This window comes from Orycteropus afer, unplaced genomic scaffold (assembly GCF_000298275.1).
Source record: "Orycteropus afer afer isolate SDZICR_OR568_19922 unplaced genomic scaffold, OryAfe1.0 scaffold00001, whole genome shotgun sequence".
Classification (NCBI taxonomy): Eukaryota; Metazoa; Chordata; class Mammalia; order Tubulidentata; family Orycteropodidae; genus Orycteropus; species Orycteropus afer.
In genome coordinates, this window is record NW_006921588.1 from 5036820 (window position 1) to 5057387 (window position 20568).

Below are 20568 nucleotides of genomic sequence, written 5' to 3' on the forward strand. Positions count from 1 at the left end.
AATCCTACTTCCGTAGTGATACTGCCTCGGAAACCCAAGGAGGGGTCGCTATGAGTCGGGGGCGACTCGACGGCAAATAACAACAACAACAACAGCCTTGGTACAGGAGCTCTGGTAGTGTGGTGCCTAAGGCACTTGACTGCTAACCAGAAGGCTGGAGGTTCAAACCCACCAGCTGCTCCTCGGAAGGAAGGTTGGGCAATCTACTTCCGTAGTGATACCGTCTCGGAAACCCAAGGAGGGGTCACTATGAGTCGGGGCCGACTCCACGGCATGTAACAACAAGAAGTCTTGATACACATACCTTGTAGTAGGTGGCATGAGGTTATGATTAAGATTATAGATGTTCCAGTCTGGTTGGATTTGAATTCAGGGAATCTGGACTTAACTGGCGGAGTGGGCATTAAGAAACTATTGCTGAATGTGTCTCAATTAAGCCTAAGTAGAAATGGGGATATGAGGATTGGAATATATGTTCCCCCTTTTATTTATTTTAGTCAGCTGACAGACATGAGGGCTGAGGAGTTTCCTGGGAAATGAGTTTGGAACAGTGTTATTCATGTTCAGACATGTACACAGGTGGAATGGGAAGACATAACAAAACCCTGATATGTGGGGACTTTGGGACCTGGGGCTTAAAGCACCTGGAGGGAAGATTCTTAAGAACTGGACTTTCATCAGGCCCTGAGGGCTGGGTGGTTTTGACATGTGCTTCAGGGATGACAAAGAAGCCTCTTTGTATTCCAAGCAGTCCTTATGTGATACTTCTATAAGAGCCAATCAAGTCAACGCAGAGAGAACTCTTCCCTTTTTATTTTTCATAGTTGAGTGCTGGAACCATGCCACTGATGGCAGTATTGCAGACAGGGATAGGAGAAGTGGATGGGGTTGATTTGTAATAATATTGTGACATCCCTGGTGACCTTTCCAAGATACTAGATGGAAAACAGAACCCAGCAAGGACGCCAAAGGTCTGCATTTCTGCAGATGGGGATTGCCAAGCTAATTGGAAGCCAAGCCTCATTTGTTAATGAGGTTTCATTTGTGTCCAAGACTGATTTGGAGACATTCTTAAAACAGAAATATCCCTAAGAAAGATCCCCCATAATGTTCTATTTTGAACTATTAAGTAGCACTTTAAATTTAATGTGCAAAGGCTTATTTCTTCCACATAATTTTGAGCTGGACATGAAGAAAACAGCCTTTTTTTTTTTTTTTCTTTCAGAAAGTAGTTCAATCTAGTATGAAGATCCATTGATTGTTACTGATTTTTTTTTTCACCATATATTTCGAAACACAATACTCCATAAGAAATAATTCCTCCTTTGCTTCTCCCTTCTACCAGTTCTAGCCACTAATAAACTTTGCTCTCTATACGTTTGCCTTTTCTTGTCTTTTTATGTAAGTGAGGTCATACTTTAGTTGTCCTTTTGTTATTATTTCACTTAGCATAATGTCTTCAAGCTGCAACCATACTGTAGTATATATCAAGACTTCATTTTTGCTACTCCATAAACCAAACTCACTGCCGTCGAGTCAATTTGAATCATAGCTACCCCTTCTTAGGTTTCTGAGGCAGTATCTCTATGGAAGTAGATCGCCTAACCTTCCTTCTGAGGAGTGGCTGGTGGGTTTGAACCATCAGCCTTCTGGTTAGCAGTCAAATGCCTTAGGCACTATGCTACTGGCTGAATAGTATTCCGTTGCATGTATGTACCACCAAACCAAACCAAACCCACTGCTATAGATTCGATTTCAACTCATAGTGACTTATAGGACAGAGTAGAACTGCCCTCGTAGGGTTTCCAAGGCTGTAAATCTTTACAGAAGCAGACTGCCTCATCTTTCTCCTACTGAGTGGCTGGTGGGCTGGAACTGCCCACCTTTTGGTTACCAGTCTTTTGGTTTGTTATCTTTAACCACAACACCACCAGTGCTGTCCCATATTTTTTTATCCATTCATTTGTTGGTGGACTTTTAGGTGGTTTTCACTTTTTGGCTATTGTGAATAAAGTTGCAGTGAACATTGATGTTCCAGCCTTTGTCTGACTCTGTTTTCAAGTCTTTTGGGGTATGTATCTAGGAGTAGAATTGCTAGGTCATACCATAATTCTATTTTTAATTTTTTGAGCAACTGCCACACTGTTTTCCACAGTGGTCTACCATTTTGGATTCCCACCAGTAATGGATAAGTATTCCCCATATCTTCTCTAGCATTTACAGTTTTCTTTTTTTATCTTAATCATCCTAATGGGAGTGAAATGGTATCTCATTGTGGTTTTGATTTGCATCTTTGTGATGGCTAATGACGTTGAGCATCTTTTTGTGTGTTTGATGGCCTTTTGAATTGTATATTTTTGATATTACGAATAATTATAGCAAACATCCATTTTTTCTTTATCTTTAAGAGACACTCTTGAGTAACCAAACTGTTTATTATGGTTTCTGTAGGAAACTGGAAAAATACAGAAAATAACCAAGAAAGTGGCCCTGTGTCACTTTTTACAAGTTGGTGTATACATGGGCATTTTTTTTTTCCCCTTGTATATGTGTGTATGGTAGCTCTGGTGGCATAGTGCCTAAGGCATCTGACTGCTAACCAGAAGGCTGGCAGTTCAAACCCACCAGCCACTCCTCAGCAGGAAGGCTGGGCAATCTACTTCCATAGAGATACTGCCTTGGAAACCCAAGGCAGGGTTGCTATGAGTTGGGCCCGACTCGACGGCACATAACAACAACAACAACAATAGCAAAAAGAGAACAAAAGAACGTGCTACGTATAGTAACTCTGTTAGCCTTGATAGTTGTGTATAGCAGAGTCTTACAAAATTGCTATTTAGTTTGAAACATATTTCTTATAGATGTTATATTGTTGTTGTTGTTGTTAGGTGTCACTGAGTCAGCTTCAAGGACTCATAGCAACCCTCTGCAACAGAATGAAACACTGCCTGGTCACGTGTCATCCTCACAGTCCTTGCTATACTCGAGACCATCATCGCAGCCACCGTGTCAGTCCATCTCATTGAGGGTCTTCCCCTTTTTCACTGACCCTCTGCTTTACCAAGCTTATCCTTCTCCAGGAACTACTCCCTTCTGACAACATGACCAAAGTACATGAGACAAAGTCTGGCCATTCTTGCTTCTAAGCATTCTGGCTATATCTCTTCCAAGACAAATTTGTTTGTTCTTCTGGCATTCCTTGGTATTTTCAGTATTGTTCACCAACACCACAATTCGAATGCATCAGTTCTTTTGTGATCTTCCTTATTCATTGTCCACCTTTCACTTGCATATGAGGTGATTGAAAATAACATGGCTTGGTTCAGGCACCCTTTTGTCTTCAAAATGACATCTTTGCTCTATAACTTCAAAGAGGTCTTTGGCAGCAGATTTACCTAGTACAATATTCATCTGATTTCCTGCCTGCTGCTTCCATGGGCATTGATCGTGGATCCAAGGAAAATGAAATCCTTGACAACTTCAGTCTTTTCTCCCATTTATTATGATGTTGCTTATTGGTCCAGTTGTGAGGATTTTTGTTTTCTTTATGTTGAGTAATCCACAGTGAAGGCTGTAGTCTTGGTCATCATCAGTAAGTCACCTTCACTTTTGGTAAGCAAGGCTGTGTCATCTGCATATTGCAGGTTGCTAATGAGTCTTCCTTCAATCCCAATTCCGTGTTATATTAGTCACTATTATATATTACGGGAGCTCTGGTGGCGTAGTACCTAAGGCATTTATTTGACTGCTAACCAGAAGGCTGGCAGTTCAAACCCACCAGCTACTCCTTGGAAGGAAGGTTGGGCAATCTACTTCCGTAGTGATATTGCCTTGGAAACCCAAGGAGGGGTCGCTATGAGTCAGATTCAGACTCGATGGCAGTGTGTTGCGTTTGTTTGCGTTACTATATATTATATCAGAGAATAAAGAGGAAGATCCTCAACAATATGAATCAACACAGTGGCTGCAACGACAGGCTCAAGTATAGCAAGGATTGTGAGGATGACACACAACTGGGCAGTGTTTCGTTCTGTTGTACATGGGATCGTTGTGAGCCAGAACCGACTTGATGGCACCTAACAACAACAACAACAATATATTACATGAACAGTGAGACCTGATTATCAAGTCATGGTGTATATATGTGTAATTTACTTCAGAATTGTCCACCTACAGACTCTAAAAAACTTTGGAAGCCTTTATTTTTCAGATGTACCTCACTATTTGCTTAGTTACTATTAAGAAGAAAGAATGTCATTGACTTGTATGTTTTTTGATGTTGGTTTGTAACAAAAACTTAATAAATTTTTTCATAAAATTATTCTTTGTTTTTACAGGGAATGTCCAAACACACAGATGCGGCAGAAGAGGTGCTATTGGAAAGAAAAGGTTGTACAGGAGTGATTACACTCAACAGACCCAAGTTCTTAAATGCACTGAATCTTAGTGTAATTCGGCAGATTTATCCACAGTTAAAGGTTTGTAGTTTTCTTTGAGGCAATTACACAGATTTCTTGGGAGCTCTGGTGGTGTATATCTTAATAGAACACTTATTTTCTTCTTTCTCAAAGAGTCACAGGACTGTCTGGGATCTGTGCCCAAGCCCCATTTGGTTCTTTGAGTCCTCAGTGCTTTTCCTATGTGGTTATCCTTGAGCGCCCCTACCATGCCCTACAGGGCGTGCAGGAGACACTTCTATAGTAAATAACTAAGAACTGGCCATCTACAGACTCTTAGCAGGTAACTCAGAAGTTTCTGCTTGTCCTGTGCCCCTGCTCTTTATTTTTCTGACCTTTTAGCCAGTGATTCTGCTTCTGTCTCTTGGGGCATGAGATATATATCTAATGTTTCCACGTGACAGCCTTTTCTTTTGAAACAACTGTTCAGAAGTTACATTACCCACCTTTTCTTTGAGAAGGCCACAAGCTTTTATATTCTAAGTGAAACTGCAAGGAACAGTGGGAAAGCATAGGACTTAAGTCAGACTCTTTGTGCTTGAAACTTAGATTTCTAGTTATTAACTGTGTTGGTTGGGAAAATGAATCTTTCTGTACTTTACTTTCCTCATCTATAAAATGGAGATGATGGTATTTCATGGGCTGGTTGTGAAAATTAATAAAATAGTGTATGTAAGTACCTAATACAGTCTGCCACATGGGTGTTGAACAAATGCTAGTTCTCCCACCACTACCATTTCCTTAAATCATTGTATGATGAGTCTCTTTTCTATTCTGGTGTGTCTGAAACTAAAGTGTAATACTGAGAACCTAACCAATTGCCATTGAATTGATTCTCTGACTCATGGTGACTCCATGTGTGTCAGAGCAAAACTGCTGTACAGGATTTTCAGTGGCTGATATTTTGGAAGTAGATTGCCAAACCTTTTCTTCTGAGGCATCACTTAGTTGACTTGAACTACCAACCTTTTGGTTGGCAGCTGAGTGTGTTAACCATTCAACAACATGTTGTTGTATCCAAGTATCCAGATTAGAGTTGGACTAGAAAGGAAGAGAGTAGAAATTTTCATGTTAGAATACCACATTTCTGTTAACATACATCAACAAGATCTGTCCAGCTACATCTCTTTTTTGTGCATTTAAAATTTTATTCTTGAGTATAGAATTTGTAGAGCCACTATTTTTCTGCCTCTGTTTAATCTTTCATTTGGTCCATTTTTCTAGCCTTTTGAATTTCTATTGGATTTTGTTTCTTACATGCTTATCCTTTCCAACCTCAAATTATTTGCAGATTTGATCAGTATCCAAAGTGGTTTAATTCTTTTGCTTATAAATTTATCAGTAGGACAGAGCCCTGTATGACCACATTAGAAAGGTTGTTACTGCTCTGGCAGCAGTTTTTGGGTTGATTTTTTCACCAGATTTACAAGTTTATGTAACGTAATCTTATTAAGCCCATGTTTATTCACCTTGTTCTCAAGGTTAGTGTGGCGAAGGTTTCAGATGCCATCACAAAATTTGCATTACCCTTTCTTTTCCCTGATCTAGTAACCTTGTTGGAATAACCTTTAATTTATGTCAGAAAAGAAAGTGAAGTTGAAACCCCTTCTGGATGGATATATGTATCTATTTTTAATGAATTTGTATTTATAATATGGGCAGAAAGGCCTAGTGATCTACTTCTGAAAAAATTAGCCAGTAAAAAAACAAGGATCACAGTGGTCTTACTTTCCTTTCATGGAATCATCATGAATTGGGAGCCAACTGGATGGCAGCTAACAACAACAGCAATTTATAATATGCTTACACCATCTTCTTTTACATTTGAATAGAAGTGGGAACAAGATCCTGAAACTTTCCTGATCATTATAAAGGGAGCTGGAGAAAAGGCTTTCTGTGCTGGTGGTGATATCAAAGGTACAAAAAATCTTCCACCTCACCTAAATGTTTTTTGTTTATTTTTTTTCCCAATAGAACTGATAAAATAGCAATTTTTTTTGTGGTATTTTGTAATGTGCTTTACTTTTTAGAATTTTTTTTGTTATTAATTAATACTTTGTTAAGGTAAAAAAAAGAAATTTAAAAATGCATCTTTTGTAGTTAATACTAGAAAAATAAGGGGAATAACAATTTACAAACTAAAAAACTGTACGTGTGTACCTCTGAGCTTGATCTAATTTGCCTCTCTTCCTGAACCATCTTAAATAAAATGTCCGGTTATGGTATGTGAGTCCACTGAATTTTATGTCAGAAAAGCTGATATTAAGCAATTCTGTGTGTCTGAATCTTTGGAAGACCAAAGAAGAGTTGATGCTTTTGAGTTGTGGTGTTGGTGAAGAATGCTGAAAGTACCGTGGACTACTACTAAAAGGACTAACAAATCTGTCCTGGAAGAAGTGCAGCCGGAATGCTCTTTGGAAGTGAGGATGGCCAGACTTCATCTCACCTTCTTTGGTCATGGTGTCAGAAGGGACCATTCTCTGGAGAAGGATGTCATGCTTGGTAAAGTGGAGGGTCAATGAAAGAGTGGAAGGCCCTCAACAAGATGGATTGATAGACACAGTGGCTGCAGCGATGGGCTCATGTATAGCAGGGATTGTGAGGCTGGCACAGGACCAGGCAGTGTTTCGTTCTGTTGTACATAAGGTCGCTATGAGTTGGAGATGACTCGACGGCACCTAACAACAACCACAAAGTGTGTCACGTAACTCTACACTCATGCCATGTTGAATGATTTGCCATCTTCCAAATATGACAGTGTGTCACATATTTCCATGACATACATGCTTTCTATTGTTTGTAATTATTCTTCCTTCTTCTGTTGAACTCTTTGTTATCCTGTAACGTTCAACTCATGTTTTCTAGTATACCCTGTTTCTACTCCTAAAGAGAGTTAGGGACTGCTCCTTCCATGATTCCAGAGCAAGCACCTTCTGTATTTTTATAACATTTTTTATATTAATATATTTTTACATCTACATAACTAAGCATGCTGAAGTCTCATTGAGGGCAAGGATTATGCTTTAATTACCTTTCTGTCTTTGATAGTTAACGTAGTCACTTTGAATGCTCATTTTTTAGGGATTAATTTCAAAAATAAAGTGTCGGACTCAAATTTTTTAATAACTTTTTGAAGAAAGTAGTATTATAACATATAAAAAGACTAGTTCTCATTATCTTTCTTGTTTTTTTGGGTAAACCTGTGTGTAGTGCCTAAGGCACTTGACTGCTAACCAGAAGTCTGGTGGTTCAAACCCACCAGCCACTCCTTGGAAGGAAGATGGGGCAATCTACTTCCGTAGTGCCTCGGAAACCCAAGGAGGGGTCTCTCTGAGCCAGGTCTGCTCGATGGCACATAACAACAACAACAACAGATGTTTTAACTATCAAAAACAAAGAATAATTTGTTTTCTGTATCGAAATCATATGCTTATTGTTATCACCACTAGTTGTCAGGATTTTAGATACTGAAAACTGTTTTTACATTTTGTATTTTGTTTCTTATAGAATTGGTAAGGTCCAGGAATAATTTTTTCTTGTATTTTTATTTTGTGTTTGTCATATGTTTATTTTTTGTATTAATACAACAATCTTTGTGCTGAATTTGTTCACCATATTTACCGTTTTATATAAACCATTACATTTGGAATAGGAAGAAAAAAACTTGATTCAGGATAATTTCAGGTAACTACTAAATTGGAAATAACTTAAGTTAAAAAAATTGTAGTTCAATGGAAACTTTGATTGCTTAGACTGATTTAACTGAATTGTTTTTGAATTTATTGAATTTTATAGGAAATCTCTACCCATCTGTTTACAATTTGCCCACATAAAAAATACTTTAAAAACATTGTTTTCAGCCTTGGGTTATTCTTTTCTCTGGTGTTGGATCTAGAAAGGATGTTGTTAGTTTATAGACAGGTAGAGCATTATGCTTAGGGTGTAGCTGCTTCAAATCGTTAGGTATTTTTTGTATAGCCCTAACTTTATACTAATGGTAAAAATACAGTTCTAATTTTGGAATTAGTCTAGTTTAAATCTATAAAGCAATGGATTCTAATCCCAGGAAACTTAAAAGGTCCAAGTTCAAAGCAATATATACATACTTAGAAAATTAAAAACAAACAAACAAAAAATGAACAATTGGTATTATGAACATCATTTATGTTAAATTACATTGCTTTAATTAAAAATAAGATTACAAGAAAATCTTGGGAGATTTTGAGGTAAAATGCAGTACAACTTGTATTCCTTTCTTTTTAGAATTGGTAAGCATTGATAATGTTTCTGGCATATATCAGTGAAAGAATGGGAAAATTAGATATCAGGTTTTTCTAGGAACAAGGAAATTGATCCCAATGGACTGGTGGACCCTGGGAACCTCAACTTACATGACCCTGAGACCAGAAGAACCACTGAAAACCACTCAGAAAGGGATCAAAATTGGACGTCCTGGATAGAATGGGAGAAAAATGTGGAACAAAACTCAAAATCATAAAAAAGGCCGGCTTACTGGTCTGATAGAGACTGGGGAAACTCCTGAGACTATGGCCCCTTGTCACCCTTTGGGCCTGGAATTGAATTCATTCTCATAGCTTAACTTTCAGCCAAACAGCAGGCAGGACTACGAGGTGAACAGTTACGCCAGGGAGGTGCCCTTCTTAGAACAATCTGCTTAGAATAATCAACCATAGGACATCAGAAGGGTAGCTAGCATTTGTGCAGGAAGGCAGGAATGCATAGGAAAGAAGGACACAGGGAAAAGGTAACCAACCACAGGGAGGAAGTAGGATGAGAGCTGTTACATTGTGGAGGGTGCAAACAATGTCATGAAACAAAATGTTTATGAACTGTTGAATGGAATATGAATTTGCTGTGAACTTTCACCCAAATCACAATAAAAAGTTAAAAAAAAAACCCAAAACAACTAGGAAAATGAGTCAACATTTGGAGCATTTTCAAAGAGGATAAACCAGAATTCTAAAAAACCAAACCAAACCCACTGCCATTGAATTGATTCTGACTCATAGCAATCCCCATGGGGTTTCCAATGCTATGAATATGGAAGTAGATCACCTCATCTTCCTCCCAGAGAGCAGCTGGTGAGTTTGAGCTGCTGACCTTCTGGTTAGCAGCCAAATGCCTTACCCACTATGCCACAAGGTCTCCATAGAATTCTAAAAAGTTAGTCTAAAAATCTAAATAGAATTCTTATGTAACACTTCCCTACAAAGTAGAAAGATGCGTATATAATATGTTTGATTTATATTTTAGGAGAAAATTCTCATAGGACTTAAAGATGTTGAAGAGCTACTTACATGAGCTTGCAATATATGGAAGAGAATGTTTTGGTAGCAATCTTGAAATTGACTGTAGTAAGACTATGGTAGGAGATATGGACTATGGATAATAGGAGATTGCAGTAAAAGCAAAGCCATTGAATAGTGTTTGTTATTCAACAAATATTTACTGATATTTATCAAGTCAGCTGTATTATGCTTTAGCAGTGGCTTTGAGAAGTCCCATTTCCTTTGATACTATTCATAAATAATAATAAAACAAACATGTTGTCATTGAGTCAGTTCTGAGTCATGGTGACCCATGTGTGACAGAGTAGATGTGCTTCATATAGTTTTCTTGGCTCTAATCCTTGCAGAAGATTTGCCTTTCCCTGTGGCATCACTGGATTGATTTGGATATTATGTACTATCTTATTTGCCTCTCTAACCTCACCTTTTGGGAGCTCTGGTAGCATAGTGGCTAAGACACTTGCCTGCTAACCAGAAGGCTGGCGGTTCAAACCCACCAGCCACTCCTCGGAAGGAAGGTTGGGCAATCCTACTTCCGTAGTGATACTGCCTCGGAAACCCAAGGAGGGGTCGCTATGAGTCAGGGCCGACTCGACGGCACATAACAACAACAACAACAACCTCACCTTTTACTATTCTCCTTAAACTTTTCAGAGAATACTTGCTGTTTGTTGATTTTATGTCTGTTGAACATCTTTATAGGTACTGATTCCTCTACTTAGAACTCCCCCTGCTGTTTTACAGGAAGTCCCTACCCATCTATTTACAGTTGGCTCAATCTTATTCTTCTAGGCAGCCTTCTTTTTACTACTCTTCCTTTCCCATTCCCACAGCTCACATCTTTATTTGGGAATAGCACAAAAAGTATATTTTTGTAGTAGGAGTCATAGTAGTAAGTCTTCTCATTAGTTTGCACTTCAGGGCAGCATCTAAATTGTTGTTTCGTTATCTGCAGCACCTAAAACAGTGTGTGGTACAGAGTAGATAGTCAATAAATATTTCATGGTAAAGTGGATGTGGCAGAAATATTCAACCAGATGGATTATACTGAATATACAAGATGTACTTTATTGTGTCAAGATGTATTACTAAAGGAAAAGGATATCTAGCAAATATTAAGATGCTAGAGGAATCAGTCATAAGAAAATGCAGTTTGTAGCCATTTCTAATATTTAATTTACTTTGTAAGTTCTTAAAAGGAACTTTTACCTTGATGCTTTGGCATTGGGCTATGGATCTGTGACTAATGCTAACACATCTGTGGCATGAGCAACTCCAAAACTTTAATAATAAGCCATTCTACAGTTTCCCCTTGGTTGCTTAATTTTGTAACACTTCTGATTTATTCTGTTTGTATTTATTGGAAAATGTCTTTTGAGATTTGCAACTGTACCTTTTTTTTTTTTTTTAATTGTAGCACTTGCAGAAGCTAGAAAGGCAAAAGAGAAGCTCATTCAAGATTTCTTCAGAGAAGAATACATCCTGAACAGTGCCATTGGTATGTGTGCTCTGTCAAGATATTTGAAAATGGAGTCCAGAAAAAAGTATGATTTGTTTAAAAATGTAATCAATAGGGATGGTTATTTAATCTGTTATGTACTATATGTCAGGCTCTGTGCCAATTATGGTAAAAGACAATAGGGATGACAGCCATTGTTCTTGCCCTCATTGAGCTTAAGTCCAGTGGGGAGAGAGATATGAAATAAATAATCATACAAATAGAGTTGTGATTAGTACTTTGGTATAAATTAAATTAATTAAACTATTTTGACAGCTTCTTTCAATATAATTACCATTTTAATATTAGTAGGCTTTGACAGGGAACTCCCAGAAATGCAAGCTGGATTCAGAAGAGGATGTGGAATGAGGGATATTGTTGCTGATGTCAGATGGGTCTTGGCTGAAAGCAAAGAATACCAGAAAGATGCTTACCTGCCTTTTATTGAATATACAAAAGCATTTGACTGTGTGGATCATAACAAATTATGGATAACATTGAAAAGAATGGAAATTCCAGAACATGTAACTGTGTTCATAAGGTACCTGTACATAGACCAGGAAGCTGTCTTTCTAACAGAATAAAGGGATCCAAACCCACTGCCGTCAAGTCGGATCCAACTCGTAGTGACCCCACCTTGGGTTTCTGAGGCAGTATCACTACGGAAGTAGATTGCCCAACCTTCCTTCCGAGGAGTGGCTGGTCGGTTTGAACAGCCTGGTTTAAAATCAGGAAGGTGTGTGTCAGAATTGTATCCTTTCACCATACTTACTCAATCTGTAGGCTGAGCACATAATCCAAGAAGTTAGACTGTATGAAGAAGAATGCAGTATCAGGATTGGAGGAAGACTCATTAACAACCTGCAATAAGCAGATGACACAACCTTGCTTGCTGAAAGTGAAAATGACTTGTAGCACTTACTGATGAAGATTAAAGACTACAGTCTGCAATATGGATTACACCTAAGCATAAAGAAAAGGAAAATCCTCACAACTCCACCAATTAACAGCATCACGATAAATGGAAAAAAGATTGAACTTGTCAAAGGCTTCATATTCCTTGATTCCACAATCAATATGGATGGAAGCAGCAGTCAGGACATCAGATGACATATTGCACTGGGAAAATCTGCTACGAAAGTCTTTTTTAAAGTGAAGAGCAAAGATAACTCTTTGAAGACTGAGGTGCTCTTAACCCAAGCCTTGGTGTTTTCAGTCACCTCATGTGCATGTGAAAGCTGGACAATGAATAAAGAAGACAGAAGAAGAGTTGATGCTTTTGAGTTATGGCACTGATGAAGTGTACTTACAGTACTGTGGACTGACAGAAGAACTAACAAATCTGTCCTGGAAGAAGTGCAGCTGGAATGTTCCTTGGAAGCAAGAATGGCCAGACTTCGTCACACTTACTTTGGTCATGTTAGAAGGGACCATTCTCTGGAGAAGGATATCATGTTTGGTAAAGTGGAGGGTCAGTTAAAAAAGGGGAAGACTCTCAATGAGATGGATTGACACAGTGGCTGCAAAGATGCACTCAGGGCAAAGAAGACTGAAGAAAACCAAAGATACATGGAAACAGTTAGTCCAAGGGACTGGTATACCACACCGTCCTCAGTCTATACGACTATGAGACCAGAAGAACTAGATGGTGCCCCACTACCACTGTCAACCGCTCAGAGGGTGATCTATGTAGAGATCCTGGATAGAGTGGGAGAACAATGTGGAACAAAACTCACAATCATAAAGAAAAAATGGACCACGTTTGCTGATCTGATAGAGCCTGGTGAAACCCCTGAGATTATGGTCCCTAGCTTCCCTTCAGGTCTGGAAATGAACCCACTCCTGTGGCTTCCAGCCAAACAGAAGACAGGCATATGAGTTGAACATTTACATTAGGTAGATACACTCTGTGGAGAGCTCAATCATGGGAGGAAAGAAGGGCTGTATATGTACAGGGAGACAGCTCGTGGGCTAGGAGTGCCTGGGAGGGAGGGACACAGAGAAGAGGAATTATGGGGAGGAAGTGGGAAGAGAGCTGTTGCATTGTGGGAAGTTGCAGTCAATGTCCAAGTGTAGGTGGTATATATGAAGTGCTGTATGGAAAACTAATTTGCTCTTTTCATTCAAATCACAATAAAAATTTTAAAAAAAGAAAAGATGCACTCAGGTATAGCAAGGATTGTAAGGCTGGCATAGGACCAGGCAGTGTTGCATTCTGTTGTATATAGGATTGCTATGAGTTGAAGCCAACTCAACAGCACCTAACAACAATAACAACGTACTTTTTATTTTTTTCTTTCATAAAATTAGTATGAAAACATGGATTCTTGATCACATGGCTGGCTTTTTTTGGGGGGAAAAAATTGAGTTTCATTTTCTTTATAAATGAAGTATCATTTCCTAACTCTTGAGGGCCTCTGGAATAAAAATTTCTTCGGAGTTGAGGTACCAGGTTTCACTGAAAGTGAAACAGTCCTTTTATCAAGTGTGTATTTTAAAATTTAAATTAGAGAGAACAACATAATAAATACTTGTTTAGTACCAACCCAAAATTAAGATATCTATATTTTGTTTTTGCTTGACCCTTTAAAATATAAAGGAAATATAATATTATACAGAAGGTTTAAAATTACAGTTCAGTCAGCCCTGTTGCTTTTCCTCAGTTCCATTCTTCTTCACTCCCTCCTCAGAAGTAGTCAATTATTGTTCATTATTGTTCATTGGTAGTGTTTCTTCCTAGTCCACGTTTTATATTTTCACTCTGTATTTGTGAACAAAATATATTTAGTTTTTGAAATTTACATAAGTACTATCTTAGTGTATATACAAATTTATAACTTGTTTGTAACAACATGAAAAGTAATTATTCAATATATTTCATATTATGAATTATTAAATTCATAATATTAGTATTACTATTATACTAATCTTATTATTATACTATTATTATTCACTAGTCTACATTAATGAATCTTTTAATTTATTTCTAATTTTTACTAATTCAGATTGTTGCACCCTTGTATGTCCCCTTAGTACCCATGTGAAAAAATTTCTCTGGGGATATTAGAAGCAGAATTGATGGACTACATATGGAGTTTTTACATCTTCAGTTTGTTTCCAAAAATGTTTTCTAGAGTACAAGACTTTCTTTTTCTACACATTCTTTAAAAATTTGTTAAACTTTGCATGTAATAATATCTTATTATGGCCATTATTTGCATTTCCTTGAACACCAATGAAGTAGATGGTAGTTCCTATGGTTCTTGTATTTATGTTTTCATTCTTTATCCATCTCTGTATTGGATTATCATCTTCTTGCTCATTTTATACAAATTATTTATGTATTCTGAATACTTAGCTTTTATAGGTAATATGTATTACAAGTATACTTCTAGTTGGCTGCTTTGTTTTATCTTTTGGCATATACAAAAGATGTTTTTCTGATGCAATGAAATGTATCCATTTGATTTCTGCTTTTTTGCATCTTAAAAAAGCCTAACTTTTCCTACACTGAGGTAAAGATATTATATTTTCTAACAATTTGAATGTTTTGTTTCTTTATATTCTAGGTCTTTAATGTACTTGGATGTGTTTTGATTGTGATACCGTTTATTTTCCATATAGAAAGCCAGGTGCCCTAATGCCTTTTATTGAAATGTCCATCCCTTCCTCACTGATTTTAATGACACTTCTGTTAATACACCAACTTCTTATATGTGCCCAGGTCTTTTTCTGGGACATTTTGTTCATTGATCTATTTGTCTATACTTATGTTGAAATGACTTTAAATATGTCTCTGTCCTAGATCAAGTTTTTCTTGTTTTCTTTTAGAATTGTCTTGACTACTCTTGAACTTTTTTTAAAAAATATATTTTAGTGAAATATAATTTATGTACAGTAAAATACACAAAACAAAAGTGACACGGGCCAATGCATTTTTACCCTTGGACTTTTGATCTTCCATTTGAATTTTAGAATTGGCTTATCTGGTTCCTGTAAATATCTTCTTGAGCTTTTGATTGGAATGATAATGGATTATATTAATTTAGGGGGAGTTGACATATTTGATATGTCTATGATTATGACATGCCACTTCATTTATTCACATAGACTTAAACAAACAAAACCTCTCTGGAGTTTTAATTTGCATACCATAAAATTCACCCATTTCAAATGTATGATTAGTAAAGTTAAAGTTGTGCAACCATCACCCTAAGCCAGTTTTAGAATGTTTTCATTAGGTTGACTTCCATGTTCTTCCATGATGTTTTGTACGTTTTTCATAGAGACTATGATAGTTAAGCTTATATGTCAACTTGGCTAGCCCTGGTTTTGAGTGGCTGGGCGTCTGGATGTAGTGATTCTCCATGATGAGACTGGTAATCAACTACATGGTGGAATCTACTGTGAGAAGCTGTGTAGCTGCCTTAGGAATGTGGTCTGCTTCCAGTATATATGAAGATGCTTTGAGAAAAGGTCTCTGAACTTTTTGGCACATCTGGATCCTTCATTTGGCCGAGTCTTCATCTCAGTGGCCTGACACATTGTCTGCCGATCTTGAGACTGTTTCTGGAGTTGAACTAGTGATCTGCTATGTTGCTTGATAATTTGGAGACTGTGCCATTTTACCTGTTGACATTGGGTTTGTCAACCTCAGCAGCCAGCAGCTCTCTGAATTAAGAGATGCCTCCAGCTTCATTGGGTCAGAAGTAGGAAGCAGAGCTGAAGCCCAAGGTTGAGGGGCCTTCACCCAGCCCCTAGAGCTGGTACTTTGAACTCAGACTTCTAGTCTCCTAAACTGTGAGAGAATAAACTCTTGTTTGTTACAGCCATCCATCTGTGGCATTTTCTGTTAGAGCAGCACTAGATAGCCAAAACAGAGACTTTGCTTGATTTTTTTTTTTTTTTAAAGACTTTATTCTTAGGTAGGAGCTATGGTGGTATAGTGCCTAAGGCATTTGACTGCTAACCAGAAGGCTGGCAGTTCAAACCCACCAGCCACTCCTCAGAAGGAAAACTGGGCAATCTACTTTCATGGTGATGCCACCTCAGAAACCCAAGGAGGTATTCTATGAGTCGGATCCAACTTGATGGCAGTGAGTTTGGTTTTTCTGTTTCTGTATTCTTAGGTAGCTTGGCTACTACGTTTAATGATAATTCTTTTCCTATTACTTTTCTAATTGACTCTTTCTGGCATATAGAAATATTTTGGATTTTAATATCCTGGTCTTACATGGGAGCTCTGGTAGCACTGTGCCTAAGGCATCTGACTGCTAACCAAAAGGTTGGTGGTTCAAACCCACTAGCCGCTCCATGGTAGCAAAACTGGGCCATCTACTTCTGTAAAGATTTACTGCCTTGGAAACTCAATGGGGGATCTCTGTGAGTCGGAATCAACTTGATGGCAGTGGATTTGGTTTTTTTGGTCTTACATGCAACAACTCTATTGAAATTTATTAATTTTAATGGTATTTTTGTAGATGTTCTTGGCTTTTCTGTATATGTGCAGATAGTTGTTGTTGTTGTTATGTGCCGTTGAGTCGGACCTGACTCATAGCGACCCCTTCTTGGGTTTCCGAGGCAACATCACTACGGAAGTAGATTGTCCAACCTTCCTTCCGAGGAGTGGCTGGTGGGTTTGAACTGCCAGCCTTCTGGTTAGCAGTCAAGTGCCTTAGGCACTATGCTACCCTTTTTTTTTTCTTCCCAATCTCTTCCTTATATATATGGCTTTTCTTGTATTTTATTTTGACTAAGACTTCTGCTGTAATGTTGAGTGATTATGGTAGTGTCTTGTTCTTACAGAATGTTTTTACCAAGTTAAGGACTTTCCCCTTATTTCAATTTTGTTAGGGTTGTTCTGTCTGTTCAGTTGTAGAGGTGGTGGTGTTACCAAGTGCTTGAGCATCTGCTTTCTCTGGCTTTTTCCTACCTGCTCTGGTAAGCAGAGAGTAAGCTTCCTTACTGAGTTCCAGAATCAGCAGATAGTCCTGTTTTACAAATGGAATGTTGTTGTTGTTATGTGCTGTCGAGTCGGACCTGACTCATAGTGACCCCTCCTTGGGTTTCCGAGGCGATATCACTATGGAAGTAGATTGCCCAACCTTCCTTCCGAGGAGTGGCTGGTGGGTGTGAACCGCCAGCCTTCTGGTTAGCAGTTAGGTGCCTTAGCCACTAGAGAATAGTTCTTCCTAACTTGAGGCTTTATGCAGTAGCTCATTTTATAGGCCTAGAATAACCCCCTGCTGCTTCTTATGACACACACACACACACATACACTCATATCTATAACTTCTTTGGCTGTAACTTCTACTCAACTTTTGAGTTTGTTTCAACTGGGGCTTTCTTTTTGCTGACTTTCAACTTGTATAACTTGGTTATATATTTAAAACTACCCCTCCCCCTGCCCCTAGCATTTCTTTGTCTTTGAAGTAGGTGTTGGGAAAGGTCTTATTCCCACTTTAGCTCAAAGCCTAAAATTCCACGTATCAAATTTACTTAGAGTTTTATTCATTCTTATATTCTATACCAACACTGTCCAAAAGAACCTTCTGTGACGATGGCTGTGTTCTGTATCTGTGCTGTTTTATACAATAGCCACTAGCCACATGTGGCTGTTGAGCACTTGAAAACAGTATGATCAAGAAACTGAATTAGAAATTTAATTTGGTTTTAAATAATTTTAATATAAAAAGCCACATAGGACTGGTGGCTGTTATATTGGACAGTGCTGTTCTATATTAAATAAAAGGAGATGGGAGAAAACCTCTAAGGAGTTTGAAAAGAGAATTCAAGAAAATGTTGATATACAGAGAGAAAGCCTCTTTGTTAACTTCCTAAAGCTGCCATAATGAAATACCACAAACTGAGTGGCTTTTAAGAGTAAAAATGTATTATCTCACAGTTCTGGAGGCTACAAGTCCCATTTCAGAGTGTTTGCAGGGCCATGCTGTCTCTGAAGGCTCGGGAAGGTCTCTTCTTGTCTTTCCCAGGTTTTCCATGGCTTCTGCCTCCTGTGTCACATGGCCTGGTTGTCTTCCCTCAGTATGTCTCTGTCTCTATTATAAGGACACCACTGAGATTGAATTAGAACCCACCGTACTCCAGTATGACCTCATGCTAACTTCACTGATAACATCTTCAACCTTATTTCTAAACAAGGCCACATTTATAGATATGGTAGCTAGGACTTTAGTAACTTTTTTAGGGAATGTAATTCAATCTCTATTACCTTCAAGATATAGTCAGTAAAGAATATGACAGCTTCTGGCTTCATGTCCTGTATTGATTAGCTTTCTAATACTTTATATCTGAAAATATATGCATCTATAGGTGAGCTCTGGTAGCATAGTGGCTAAAGCACTTGACTGCTAACCAGAAGACTCGTGGTTCAAACCCACCAGCCACTCCTCGGAAGGAAGGTTGGGCAATCCTACTTCCGTAGTGATACTGCCTCGGAAACCCAAGGAGGGGTCGCTATGAGTCGGGGCCGACTCGACGACACATAACAACAACAACAACATAGGTGAATTTATATGTGTGTCTGTGTGTGCATGAGTACATGTTTTTATCTCCATCCCAGTCAATAAAGAATTTACTTACCTTAGTTTCCAGGGAACTCCAAGTCAAAATTGAGAACTACAGAAGTCCTTGGGAATGTGATATTTGAGTTATGCTTTAGTGGCTCATTTGGGTAACTGGGAATATTTACAGAATGGCTAGACAGATCGACCTCCTGGAATTTTATATTGGCCTCTGGCAAGGAATAATATTGGCAACAGGTTACAATAAAAGCTCAGTGATTTACATGTTTGTATGTTCTAGGCAACTCCTCAAAGGAAAAACAAAAAAAGGGAAAGGAAAAGAGTAAAAGTTTGTATGATTAACAGAATTTTCCAGTTGTAACTTCATTTTATAGATGAAGAAACTCATCCATAAATCATACAATGTGTTGTATGTATCACATCATGTCATCTATAACACACACACACACATGAAATTTAAGTTGTGCCCAGTTGAATTGCAAATTAATGATAAAGCTGAAACTAGAATCTGTCAATTCATGCATAATCCTGACATTCTACTCATTATCATTTAACAACTAAACACTTCAATTTGAAACAAATGAAGGTCTTGTATAGCTTAGCTATTGAGAAAAATAATTAACATTTATTTGCCTTATAGACCACCATGACATTACAAATAACATATTTTACAAAGCATCCATTTACTCCACTTTAATATTTTTTGTAAAAATTTCTTAGGAAATCTATTCAGAGTTCATGTAATGTGATTTTTGGTAAAAGATGAATGCATTCAACATTGCAACTAATCATAGCTCTGTTTCTTTTTAGGTTCTTGCCAGAAACCATATGTTGCATTTATTCATGGAATTACAATGGGTGGAGTAAGTAGATTGCTTTACTGTCATCATTGATATGAGTTGTATTATAAAACAAAGTTAATAATTACTAAACAAAAGTGATCACTGTAATACAATAGAGCATTAGGTATTTTTGTAGAACTTGTAAAACAAAATCACCATGGATTTTGGATCTTTGCAGATTTGGGTTATAATACTTGCTTATAGCACTTTTAGACTATCTCAACTGAAAAGTATATGTTGTTATTAGGTTATGGTATTTTAACTTGTTATGTGCATTCTTAAGCTTTTTTAATCACTGGAGTTGACTTTTTTTTCTCCAATATGCAGAGACCTTTTTCTACTTATTAGTGAGTTGATTGTTTCCAACAGCTTCAGAAAAGAAATTGGAATATTGAGTTTTTTCTTAGACTCTGAATCTTGGGAATGTGGTTGCCTCAATAAGTGAAAATGTATGGATTTTTTATAATATTCCCTATAACTGGATTTCTGTCAGTTGATAAAATATTTATTGCTATGATACCCTATTTTTATGTTACAAAGAAATTTAAAATGTTACTGCCTTCAACTTGATAAGGTGCTGGAGAACATAAAATAATTAAAGAACAACTGGTAAATTGCATGGCACTGACTGTAGCAAAGAATAAGTCTTTAAAGAAGTGACAGATCAAAATTGGTCTTCATGGCAGGAAAAAGGCTCCATGGAAAACATGATGAGTTAAGCTGAGCCTAGAAAGGTAGGTAGAACTTAGGTAGGTAATAGACCTGTGGGCACTCCAGGCAAGGGAATAGTCTGAGCAGAAGACTAATACGGAAATAAATATGTCCAGGGGAGAGTGAAAAACCCTTATGCTAGAGAAGCCAAAGAGGCGAATACGAAGTTTTGTGGAGTAAGTGAGCTGAGGAGCTTGTTCAAAACAC

At 37.7% G+C, this 20568-nt stretch overlaps 1 protein-coding gene across 1 annotated transcript in view; it reads left to right on the top strand.

Annotated features, from left to right (window-relative positions):
• The window catches only part of HIBCH (3-hydroxyisobutyryl-CoA hydrolase), a 130543-nt gene that overhangs the window by 38356 nt on the left and 71619 nt on the right, over positions 1-20568 (top strand). The window contains exons 4-7 of the mRNA XM_007950113.1: positions 4338-4478; positions 6290-6374; positions 11184-11264; positions 19619-19671. Coding sequence (XP_007948304.1) covers positions 4338-4478; positions 6290-6374; positions 11184-11264; positions 19619-19671 — 360 coding nt within the window. The remainder of the gene's footprint in view (positions 1-4337; positions 4479-6289; positions 6375-11183; positions 11265-19618; positions 19672-20568) is intronic.